General features: G+C 45.0%; 1 protein-coding gene across 1 annotated transcript; it reads right to left on the bottom strand.

Annotated features, from left to right (window-relative positions):
- Window positions 1–9,656: 9,656 nt before the first annotated feature.
- On the bottom strand, window positions 9,657–10,268 carry LOC132765683 (butyrophilin subfamily 3 member A1-like). Its single transcript, XM_067464752.1, has one exon. It carries the CDS (start codon window positions 10,266–10,268, stop codon window positions 9,657–9,659), a length of 612 nt encoding a protein of 203 aa, XP_067320853.1.
- Window positions 10,269–12,687: the final 2,419 nt, after the last annotated feature.

Raw genomic sequence — 12,687 nt, 5'->3', positions numbered from 1 at the left:
AGCTGCCTACAATGGAGGCTTTTGACTCGGGATCCTTGGCTTTGAATCCCTCATGTTGAGCCATGCCCCCCCCCCCCAAAAAAAACAGATCACACTCAGTCTCAGAGTAAAGCCATAACAATCAGAAAATCCTCAGCTCTTTAAACATATTGCATCAGAATCCCTATCATCCTCAAGCATTGCAAAAGAAAAGACTGACTGTGTAACTCAGAGTTTGAATCTCTCTTACTCAGCAATGGAAACCAACCAGGTAAGACTTAGCCGGTCACAATCTCAGTTCTCTAAATGTGTTGGAACACAGTCTCTGTCATTGCCAAAAATTACAAAGGGGCTTGAATTTGGACCCTTCCTGCTTCAGGACACACTTGCTTAGCCCAGGATGAAGGGCCCCATGGTCTTTTAAAAAAACCCCTTTAAAAAAGCCAGATGTCATCCATCCTGTATCTGTGTATTTCGTTTCTATTACTGAAGTATAGTTCCAAACACTTCTTTTGTTGAAGTTCTTTTTGTTAGTTTTGGCCCAGCTAACTAATCTGTTAAGTGATTTTGATCCTGTCCTTTGAGGTCATATAATCAAAGAGTTGGAAGAGACCTCATGGGCCATCCAGTCCAACCCCCTGCCAAGAAGCAGGAATATTGCATTCAAATCACCCCTGACAGATGGCCATCCAGCCTCTGTTTAAAAGCTTCCAAAGAAGGAGCCTCCACCACAGGTGTAGCCATCCTTCTCAATTTGGTGTCATTTCTGGTTTATTTGCATAATAGTTTATTCATTAATCATACATTTACTTGAAATGTGATGCACTAAAAACCTGCCCAGAGCCCATTTGAATTGCAGTCCTTACTACCGCCAACTTGTGCAGCCCTGCTCTATGAGACTCACTACATGATTTCTGTGTTTGATCTATAGGTATTCTAGCTTTTCAGCCATTGCTGAATTTGGCTGGGTTACTAGATCTTGTTGATCTGTTTGGGTGACAGAGCCTGATGTGAATGCCATGTCTAGAACTGGGCAGTGGAGTCCAACCCTAAAACTAACACTTGCCTGAAAGAGGAACCTAACCTGGAAACTAACCATAACTAGGAAACTAACTCTAATTCTTTAATTTTCTAACCCAGTAACATCAATTCTTCCCTGACCCAGGGTCTCAAACCATCAGATAGCAACCTTACCTTGTTTTTCTCTACATTTCCACTCCCTGCCACAAGAGTATAAGAATTTCGTCTCTTAATGGCCACAGAGCTAATGTGCTGTGGTGCTATAGTACTACCACAAGAGGGCGCACTGGTTCATGGAGACAGATTAAATGACCTTGAGGTTCCCCTCTGCCTAAGTGGAGTATCTTGTTCTATTACCCAGTCACAGGAAGGCACCCTGGTACAAAAGGCATGCAATTTCATGGCCACTGAGCAAAACTGGGCATTTAATGGGCAGAGATAAGGCACTGTACTGCTACTATATTGCCACATGAGGGCAGCCTGGAAATCAGATTAGGCTAGATAGCCTTGCCACAAAAGGACAAACTGGTACAAAAATTGGGCAATTGTAATGGACTTTTCAAAAGCTTTACAAACTGTGTATGCAAATGTGAGGGGGGTACAAACTTACCTTCAGATTTAGGAAAAGCAAAATATAGTACAAGAAAACACAGGAGGACAATCTCTCCAGAGAATGGGACTTCTAAGAGTATGTAGATCTGGGTTTTGTTTAAGTCTTCAAGCTTTGTTCAAACAATTAGACAACGCCTCTGTAAAATGTACAAGAAGCTACTCAAATAAGAGGAATGCATTAAACTTAAACAGACAATATTCTATTAATTTAAGAGGTGAAGAATATTGGGAATGCCCTGGGATAAACAAACTGGAAATTCTGGCAGAACAAAAAAATAAAAATAAAGACTTTTTAATGTAAGGGATGGATAGGTGAAATAATAATAAAAATAAAAAGACATTAAGATTTTTACTCTTTATGTTTATTAATTAAAAGTACATTTTCTACAATGGAACAGCCAAGTTTTTAATTCTTTGCGGAAAATGGAGAGAGCCGGAGTCTGTCTAATCTCCCTGGGGAGGGAGTTCCAGAGCCGAGGGGCCACCACAGAGAAGGCCCTTTCCCTCGTCACCACCAACTGAGCTTGTGAGGGTGGTGGAAGCAATAGAAGAGCCTCCTCGGATGATCTTAAAGTATGTGCTGTTTCATAGGGGAAGATGCAATCACAAAGATAGACAGGTCCCGAACCATTTGGAGCTTTATGGGTGAAAAGCTGCACTTTGTATTGGGACCGGAAACTTATTGGAAGCCAATGGAGCTGTTTGAACAGGAGGGTTGACTGCTCCCTGTAACTAGCTCCAGGTAATAGTTTGGCTGCAGATATTTGAACCAACTGTAGTTTCCGGGCCATCTTTAAAGGCAGTCCCATGTACAGTGCATTGCAGTAATTCAATCTAGGGGTAACTAGGGCATGGACCACCATGTTCAAGTCAGACTTCACGAGATACAGGCACAGTTGGCGCACAAGCTTTAATTGCACAAAGGCCCTCCCAGTCCCCACCAACATCTGGGCATCAAGTGTCAAAGCGGAATCCAGAAGCACCCGCAGACTGCAAATCTGTGTCCTCAGGGGGAGTGTAACCCCGGCAAGTACAGGTTGCCACCCTATATCCCAATCAGTCCCACGACTGACCTGGAGGACCTCAGTTTTGTCAGGATTAAGCTTCAGTTTGTTAGCCCTCATCCAGCCCATCACAGTGGTCAGGCACTGATCAAAGATCCGGGGGGCTTCCTTGGAATCTGGTGGAAATGAGTAATAGGGTTGTGTGTCATCAGCATAAGATGGCACCGAACTCCAAAACTCTGGATAACCTTGCCCAGTGGTTTCATGTAGATGTTGAAAAGCATAGGGGAGAGAATAGAACCTTGCGGGACCCCACAGGGCAAAGGCCAGAGGTCTGAGCAGGTATCCCCTAGCTTCACCAACTGGATACGACCCTCAAAGAAGGATCGGAGCTACTGGAGAGCAGTGCCCCCAAGACCTATTTTTGAGAGTCGACCCAGAAGGATACCATGGCCGATGGCATCGAAAGCCGCTGAGATATCTAAGAGATACTTGACGTCTTAGATTTCTGCAGACACCTATGGACTCACCACCAAGATCCTACACTTAAAGGTAATCATACTCGGCCACAAGGGCTTACCTATGATAATGACTCTGGTACAAGAATTGGGTCTCTTAATTACTACTACTACTACTACTACTACTATATTTATTTATACCTGACTTTATCTCCACAAAGGGGACTAAAAGCATTGGTGTCCAATTTAAAATATAGAAATATACAAACATTAAAACAGAATTAAACACAAACAGCATTAAAAATTTCAGTTAAAAACCATCAAAACATATTCAAAGTTAAAAACCATAGCTTCTTCTGATTAGATCTTAAACACCTTCATCTTTAAATGCCTGTTTGAATAAAAAAAAGTTTCAGCCTGCTGCCAGAAGGACAGCAGGGAGGGGCCGTTCTGGCTTCTCTGGGAAGAAGGGAGTTCCAGGGTCGAGGGGCAGCCTGAGGAACCCCGCAGATCAATGGCTAGGGTTCAAACAGGAGTCCTCCATCACCACCAGTCCCAGCACCAGATAGTGCCTCCCAGTCCCATCCTGGCAAGATGACCCAGAAGGATAACAAGGTTAATGGTATCAAAAGCCACAGAGAGGTCCAGGAGAACCAACAAGGACACAATCCTCTGTCTAGCTCTCTGCGTAGGTCATTCACCAAAGTGACGAAAGCTAAGTTACTGCCACAAGAGAACATCCTGTTTTATGGAAAGCAACTAGATGGCCTTAATGTTCATCTCTGCATTTCTGTTCCCTGCAACAAGGTGTATGAATTGTCATGACCAGATTAAAACTGAGCTTTTTAATGGGCAGAAATAAGGTATTGCCTTGCTGCCATATTGCCACATGAGTGCAGCCTGGGAAATTAGATTAGGCTAGAGTAGATGGCCTTGCCACAAAACAAGAAACTGGTACAAAATTTGGGCAATTGAATGCACATTTCAATGGTTTTAAGAACTGTGTACACAAACGTGACTGAATCAGGGGAGTGGGTACAAACTTATCTTCAGAATAAGGAAAAGCAAACAAGACTATAAGAAAACATAATAGGACAGTCTCTCCAGAGAACAGGACTTCTGAGAGTATGTAGACCTGGGTTCTGTTTAAGCCTTCAAACTTTGTTCAAACAATTAGACAAAGCCTATGTAAAATGTAGGAGAAACCACTTAGAAGGGAGGAGTGCATGAAATTAAAATAGACAATATTCTATCAATATAATAAAAGATGATGAACAAAATAAAAGACTGGGTTGTTGTAGGTTTTTTCGGGCTGTATGGCCATGGTCTAGAAGCATTCTCTCCTGACGTTTCACCTGCATCTATGGTAAGCATCCTCAGAGGTAGTGAGGATGCTTGCCATAGATGCAGGCGAAACGTCAGGAGAGAATGCCTCTTGACCATGGCCATACAGCCCGAAAAAACCTACAACAACCCAGTGATTCCGGCCATGAAAGCCTTCGACAATACAAAATAAAAGACGACAATCAAAAACATATTGGGAAAAAAATACAAGATACATTACAAGGAACCCTACATATAAGAATTCCTTTAAAACCAGAGCTATTTCTGCTCAGGACAACAGATCAGAATTTAGATTTTAAAAACCCTATTTTTACTGAACATGGCAGCAAGAATTTCTATGCAAAAATTTGGAAAAAGGAAGAGATCCCAGAAAAACATGACTGTATAAGAAAAAATGCAGGTATCAGAAACATGGATAGATTGACATACTGAATATCTAAAAACAAGGTGACTCCGATAAAAGAAACTGATTGGACGAAAGTGACAGAATACTTGAAACATAAAATAGAAACATATTGATATAGTAAGAAGAGAAAAAGGATGGAAGAAGAAAAAGATACAAGAAGGAAAAGGAAAAACCCACATGGAAGATACTCAGGAAGTCAACAAGTTCATAATTTTTTTCTTTTGCTTTTTCTTCTATGCTCACTTTTTCTTTCTTTCTGTATTTTTCTTGTTCCTTTTTCATGTTCTCTTTTTTCTACCCCCTCCCCCCTTTTTCTCTTTTTTTACTATTCAAAGTTTATATATATATACACACACACATTTTGTTTTTAAGGAAAATTCTCAATAAAGATTATTTATAAAAAGATTTTTATTATTTATGTTTAATAATTAACAGTACATCACTGTTGGCAAAGACCGGAAAGTCAAACAACGAATAAAGCAGAAAGCAAGATCTTGGCGTTAGACTGCGGCATGGAGGGGGGGAGGTGTTCCATGAGCCGAGGGGCCCCCATAGAGGTTGTGGTGGGAAGGAGGAGATGCGGGAAAAGGAGACCTCGAATTCGGCCTAATTCGGACCGCTTATCCATATTAACAACCCCCAACCGGTCTCCTAAGGTAAATTGGTGTAACCAGGTGAGCGGGCCCTCTGGTTTGAAGGTGGTGTTGTTGAACGCCAGATCTGTCAACGGAAAAACAACCTGGATCCAGGACTTAATCCTGGAGGAGCGGGCAGATCTGGCGTGCATCACGGAGACCTGGCTGGATGAAGCGGGGGGCGTAAACCTCTCCCAGCTTTGTCCTCCAGGCTTCTCCGTGCAACACCAACCAAGAGCCGGAGGACGGGGAGGCGGGGTCGCAGTGGTCTATAGAGATTCCATCAATCTGACCAGGAGTCCCATCCCGCAGACCACAAATTTCGAATGCGTCCACCTGAGGGTGGGTGACCGGGACAGAATAGGGATTCTTGTAGTGTACCGTCCACCTCGCTGCACTACGGTCTCCCTGCCTGAGCTAGCGGGGGTGGTCTCGAGCCTGGTGGTGGAGTCCCAACGGCTCCTTGTGCTGGGGGACTTCAACATCCATGCTGAGGCGACCCTCACAGGAGCGGCTCAGGACTTCATGTCTGCCATGGCAACCATGGGGCTGTCCCAACAAATAACTGGCCCCACCCACTGTGCTGGACACACATTGGACTTGGTTTTCTGCCAGGGATGGGAGCAGGGTGGCGGTGTGGAGGAGTTGTCTATCTCTCCGTTGCCATGGACCGACCACTTCCTGATCAGATTTAGGCTCACTGCGCCCCCTAACCTCCGCAAAGGTGGAGGACCCATTAAGATGGTCCGCCCCAGGAGGCTTATGGATCCGAACGGATTCCTGACGGCTCTTGGGGATTTTCCCGCCACCTCGGTAGGTGACCATGTCGAGGCCTTGGTCGCTCTCTGGAATGGGGAGATGACCAGGGCAATTGACAGGATCGCTCCGGAACGTCCCCTCTCAAGTAACCGAGCTAAACCAGCTCCTTGGTTCACTGAGGAGCTGGCAGCGATGAAGCGAAGGAAGAGGGAACTAGAGAGCGTGTGGCGCTCGGACCCAAGCGAGCCAAATCGAGCACGGTTTGTGTCCTTTCTAAGGGCATATGCCGCGGCAATAAAAGCCGCAAAGAAAACCTTCTTTGCGGCTACTATTGCGTCTGCAAAAAACCGTCCGGCGGAGTTGTTTCGGATTGTCAGAGGTCTTTTAACTCCCCCTATCTCAGGTGGGAGCCCTGACAACTCAGACACGCGCTGTGAAGCATTTGCTCGGTTCTTTGCAGACAAAGTCGCTTTGATCCGTTCTGGGCTGGACGCCACATTAAATGCAGTCTCTGTGGATGTGACACAAGCACCTGCTTGTCCTATTTTGATGGATTCTTTTCAGTTTGTGAAACCCGAGGATGTGGACAAGATACTTGGAGGAATGAGGCCTACCACGTCCATCCTAGACCCCTGCCCATCCTGGCTTCTGAAAGAGGCCAGAGGGGGATTGGCTGAGTGGGTAACGGTGGTGGTTAATGCCTCCCTTCGGGAAGGCACGATTCCAGCGAGCCTAAAACAGGCTATTATAAAGCCGCTGTTGAAGAAACCATCACTGGACCCCACTAAATTTGACAACTTTCGGCCTGTTTCCAATCTTCCCTTCTTGGGCAAAGTCATGGAAAGCGTGGTGGCCTCACAACTCCAGGTATTCTTGAGAGACACGGATTATCTGGATCCGGCACAGTCTGGTTTCAGACCGGGACATGGTACCGAGACGGTCTTGGTCACCTTAGTGGATGATCTCCGCCGGGAGCTAGACAGGGGGAGTGTGTCCCTGTTGGTGCTTCTGGACCTCTCAGCGGCCTTCGATACCGTCGACCACGGTATTCTTCTGGGACGCCTTGCAGAGATGGGCCTTGGGGGCACCGCTTTGCGGTGGCTCCAGTCATTTCTGGAGGGTCGTACCCAGAAGGTGTTATTGGGGGACTCCTGTTCAACACCACAGCCTTTGACCTGTGGTGTTCCTCAGGGCTCCATACTGTCCCCCATGCTGTTTAACATCTACATGAAGCCGCTGGGTGAGATCATCCGGAGTTTCGGGGTGCGGTGTCACCTGTACGCAGATGACGTCCAACTCTGTCACTCCTTCCCACCTGCTACTAAGGAGGCTGTCGAAGTCCTGAACCGGTGCCTGGCCGCTGTGACGGTCTGGATGAGGGCGAACAAACTGAAATTAAATCCAGACAAGACAGAGGTACTCCTGGTCAGTCGCAAGGCCGAACAGGGTATAGGGTTACAGCCTGTGCTGGATGGGGTCGCACTCCCCTTGAAGGCGCAGGTTCGCAGCTTGGGTGTGACCCTGGACTCATCGCTGAGCCTGGATCCCCAGGTTTCAGCGGTGACCAGGGGAGCATTTGCACAGCTTCGGCTCGTGCGCCAGCTGCGCCCGTATCTTGGGAGGTCTGACTTGGCCACGGTGGTACACGCTTTGGTCACATCCCGCCTCGACTACTGCAACGCTCTCTACGTGGGGCTGCCCTTGAAGACGGCCCGGAAGCTTCAGCTAGTCCAGCGCGCGGCAGCCATGTTGTTAACCGGAGCGGGACGCAGGGAGCGCACAACGCCCTTGCTGTCCCAGCTCCACTGGCTGCCGATCAGCTACCGGGCCCAATTCAAGGTGCTGGTGCTAACCTACAAAGCCCTAAACGGTTCCGGCCCAAAATACCTTGAGTACCGCATCTCGGCCTACGAGCCCACGAGGACCTTGAGATCATCCGGGGAGGCCCTTCTCTCGGTCCCGCCTGCCTCACAGGCACATTTGGCGGGGACTAGAGAGCGGGCCTTCTCGATGGTGGCCCCCCGGCTGTGGAACTCCCTCCCTGCTGAAGTTAGACAGGCGCCTTCCCTCATGGCCTTCCGTAAGGGCCTGAAAACCTGGCTCTTCGAAAAGGCCTTCAATTAAGTGCTATGTTTTTGGAATGACCACCGGAATGGACCATGACTACGAGATTGATTATGACCCAAATAAGACGTAGCGGATTTTTAGTTTAATTAGCTGTGTGTTAGTAAGATGTGTGTTATGGTCCTGATTTACTGTAATTGTTGTCTTTATGTTCTATGTTCTGTACACCGCCACGAGTCGCCTTCGGGCTGAGAGTGGCGGTTAACAAGTGCAAATAATAAATAAATAAATATAAATAAATCACTTTCTATATTCTCAAGGCAAAGGACAGTGTTGAAATCACCGTAACAGCATTGAAAATCAGAAGCAATTTAAAACATTTTTCAAGAACAGTTTAACCATTAAGAATTTTATTAAACCGTATATCTCTTCCAGGACTCTCAGGACAGAATACAGTGTTAATAAACTCATCTTAAAACACTGAAAACAAATTCAGAAGTATTTTTAACATATTAAGGACACTTTTCAAGAACAGTTTGATCATATTTGTATCACGCACTTTAAATAACAAGGCCTGAAGGATGGTGTGACAATGTGTAATTTTATTCTTATGGTTATGTGTTGTTTAAACAGTAGTAAATAAATGGTAAGTATGTAGGATTATATTTTGTTAGAGATGGTGGCTGGTTTGGCTTGAGCTGAGTTGCCATAGCAACAGGGGTGGAACCAACTGTCACATAGCTGCACGGCTGTTTGAAATAGGCAGTCTGTGACCGTTAGAGTTGCAGAAAGGACTGATTTCTCTAGTGGGAGAAACAGGGAAGAGTCTGTGACCGTAAGAGTTACAGGAGAGGTAGTTGATCCTGTGGTGTACAGAAAACCAGCAGGAATCCTATAGTTAGAGAACTATAGGGAAGACTGATTCTTTAATATTAAGAATCAGAGTTTGGCTGTGAGCCAATGTAGTTGGATAAGTCAGGTGGCTTATTTATGTTAAAAGAACCATCTTTATGGGGAAACTGTTTGAAACCTGTTTAGTGGAGGGAAGAGCCCTTCCCAGAGTTATTCAAGAACCATTATAAATGTAACCTATCAAGATTTGTGCCTCTAGAGAAGAAACAATGAATCTGTTATACCCTGTTATATTCTAATAAAACTTGTTACTGTTTTTTTACAAGCCTTGCCTTTGCTATCTTTACTCCTAAGCCAAACAGCCTGCATAAGAAGTAAAACCAAACCAGGGACAGTAAACGCTACGCTATCAAATGAATAAATCCTTCTGTAAATAATAGTCCCTTTATAAACCCACTCCTAAGCTGATATGGATCATTGCCCGGCTTCCTCACAGAATTGGTGACAGTAATTTTACGCTCCTTCACAGATGGGCTTGGCTGTTTGAAGATGAGATTCTGAGGTTGCATTTTATATCCACATAAAAGAACGGGAGGACAGTCTCGCCAGAGAATGGGACTTCTGAGAATATATGGATCTGGTCTCCCGTATCAGCATTATAAAAAGCCACCTGGTTTGCAGCAAAGTTCAGACAGACTCGGACCCTCTTGGCTTTTCTACTCAGGGACAGAGCAGAGCTCAAAGGGTTAATGGAAAGACTATGCCTATCCATCCACTTGCCCACGGCCCAAATCCCTCCCTCAGGACCAATGCAAACAGGGTCTTTTCTCCTGACAGACTTCCTGGCGACTCCCATAAACCAGTTTCCTTCCCCTTCCACAACAACTTCCCAGAAATGCCTTCCTCTTGTGAACCCCTCAAGTCCTAAAATGCAAAATTGGTTGCTGAATCTCTCAGGATTGTCAGGATTGTCAAGCAGATCTGGAAGTTCATCTCTGAGTCTTACACTTTTATGATCCTCAGACAGGAAGAGCCAGCAACCCGCTGTGTATGGATCCAGAGTGACATTTGCTGTTGGACAAAAAGAGAAATTAAGGAAAGAGAAGCAGAAGAGAGAATAACTGGTACAAAGCATATAACAAAAGCACACATATCTTAAAATCAGCTTTGCTCTGTTCACAACAAAACATCCTCTAAAGACTACTTTCTATCAAAGGCCTATGAGAAATGCCTGAGGAAACTGGGGGTGTTTAGCTTTGAAAAAAAGCTTGAGGGACATAATTGCCATGTTGAAAGGTTTTAAATGATGTCATATTGAGGAGGGTGCAAGCTTGCTTTCTGCTGCTCTAGAGCAGTGGTTCCCAGCCTTTTTTTGACCAGGGACCACTTTGACCAGGGACAATTCTCCAACATTAGTTCTAAAAGGGGTGGGGCTATTCTGTTCTGCAGAAAGGAATGGGAAAAAATTAAATAAATAAATAAATAAAGAGGAAGCAGGTACACGGATGAGATTTTCATTCTTGCAGCCCACTGCTGGGCCACAGCCCACTGGTTGAGATCCACTGCTCTAGAGGATAGGACATAAAGCAATGGATTCAAATGACAGGAAAGGAGATTCTATAGTCAAAGGTGACCCCCCCCCCCCCAAAATAAAAGATAGCTCAAAATCAGGGAAATCATAGTTTTGCCAAGGATACCAGGCTGGAATGAGTTAAGTTTTGGCCAATCTGCAGAAGGACTAACAACCACAACAAGGACCCTTCCCATGTTAGATGGTGGGTACATTTAATCAAGATTTCATGAAACCTTTGGCCTACCTAAGCGAACACCTTAAGCCATGAGTTCATGAGTGTGCTAGTTGTCCCCCATACCAGTCAATGATCTACAAACAAAAGGATTTCGAGGCCTTTTGTCTAAGGCTAGCAAAAGGGAATGCCAAGTAAATATTTTATAACCATGCCCTTTATTTCTGAAATCCTGTCTTTCCTGCTCATTCTTGCTTTCCATATAATCTTTGACTCACCTTTGCTGATACTGGACTTTTCACATCTCAAGCCGTTTTGTTTCCTTTTTATCTTTTCTATCCCTTTTCACTCCCTCTCCCATCCTATAACTACCAGCCCATAATCTCCTATCTCTCCCCAAAATCCTGGTCACAACTGTGCTGTTTTATCCTAGGCTGGGCCCTCACAGACCCACCAATCCCCTGTGTATGTTTCCCCATGACCCCAGGGATCCATCCAGGACCCTTGGGACTCTTATGTGCATGTCTTCCTTTCCAGGTTTTCCTTACTATTTGATTATTTTCCTTCCCCCCTAAGATGACTGAGGGATATAGGAGCCCCCCGGAAGCCTTATGGACCCCAAAGCCTCCCCCCCCCCCAGGAGCAGCCTGATTTTCATGTGAAGACGGGTCGCCAGGCTGCTCCATGGGCCCCAATCTGTGTGTGTCCCCAGATCTCCATGGGATAAGGCCTCTGTGCAAAGATGGGTCCCCCCTAATGCCCATGAACCCTAATGTGTATCTATCTATCTGTAAATGTATATTATTTTAATATGGTTTATATGTATGTCTATGTAAAACATGAGGCAAGATGACATTTTTATGAACTCTGGCCAGCACTTCCTGGCTCAGGTGCCACCAGCTGCCCTGAGCCTACATACCAGAATGGCAAATGTCACAATGCTGTTGTCGAAGGCTTTCATGGCCGGAATCACTGGGTTGTTGTAGGTTTTTTTGGGCTATATGGCCATGTTCTAGAAGCATTCTCTGCTGGCGTTTCACCTGCATCTATGGCAGGCATCCTCAGAGGTTGTGAGGTCATGAAAGCCACACAAAGAGATAAAATGGGTAGCCATGAAGGGGATAGGAAAATTGTTTAACTTGGCAAAATACCATCAGACAAACATCACCATCCCTCTTGTGAATGCTGTCCAACACTGAAATTTTACCTTTCTGAAGCTCTAGGACGCGAAACAAAGTATCTAAAAAGGCAAATAAAATAAAATAAATGTAAGACTAAGCACTACATCATCTTGTTCAGAAAAATAGCAATTCACATAATAGAGATTTAAGTTTTATTAAAGTTTCAAATAGAAATGGAAATAAGTACTAGTTTGTTATGCTGATAAAACACCGAATGTTTGAGGAGGCAGTGCTTTTTTTTTTTTTTTTTGCTTTTTTTTGGCCTATGACCATTTTTCTTCAGCAAGGTTTTTTTTTTACGCATTTAACAATCCCAGTTTAAATTAAGCTGTCCAAGAATTTTTCTGTTACCAACATGTTAAAGGACCTCTGAGCTCTTCCCCCTTTTAGACCAATGCAGAGACCAGCATGACTCTTTATGAACAGACTTCTTTACCTTGGAATTGCTTCATGACAGGAACAAGACCGAGCTTTAGATCATAAAGCTCCCAGATCTTCAATTTCAGCTCTGCAAAGGAAGCCACTGGCATCTGAAATGTTTTCTTCTCTTGACTCCTAGTGGAAAAAAGCAAGGTCAACCCACCACAGATCTAGTCAAGAATCCCTGACTGGGGCAAAATGAAGAAGG

Source organism: Anolis sagrei, chromosome 2 (genome assembly GCF_037176765.1).
Source record: "Anolis sagrei isolate rAnoSag1 chromosome 2, rAnoSag1.mat, whole genome shotgun sequence".
Lineage (NCBI taxonomy): Eukaryota > Metazoa > Chordata > Lepidosauria > Squamata > Dactyloidae > Anolis > Anolis sagrei.
This window is presented reverse-complemented; position numbering and strand designations above follow the sequence as displayed.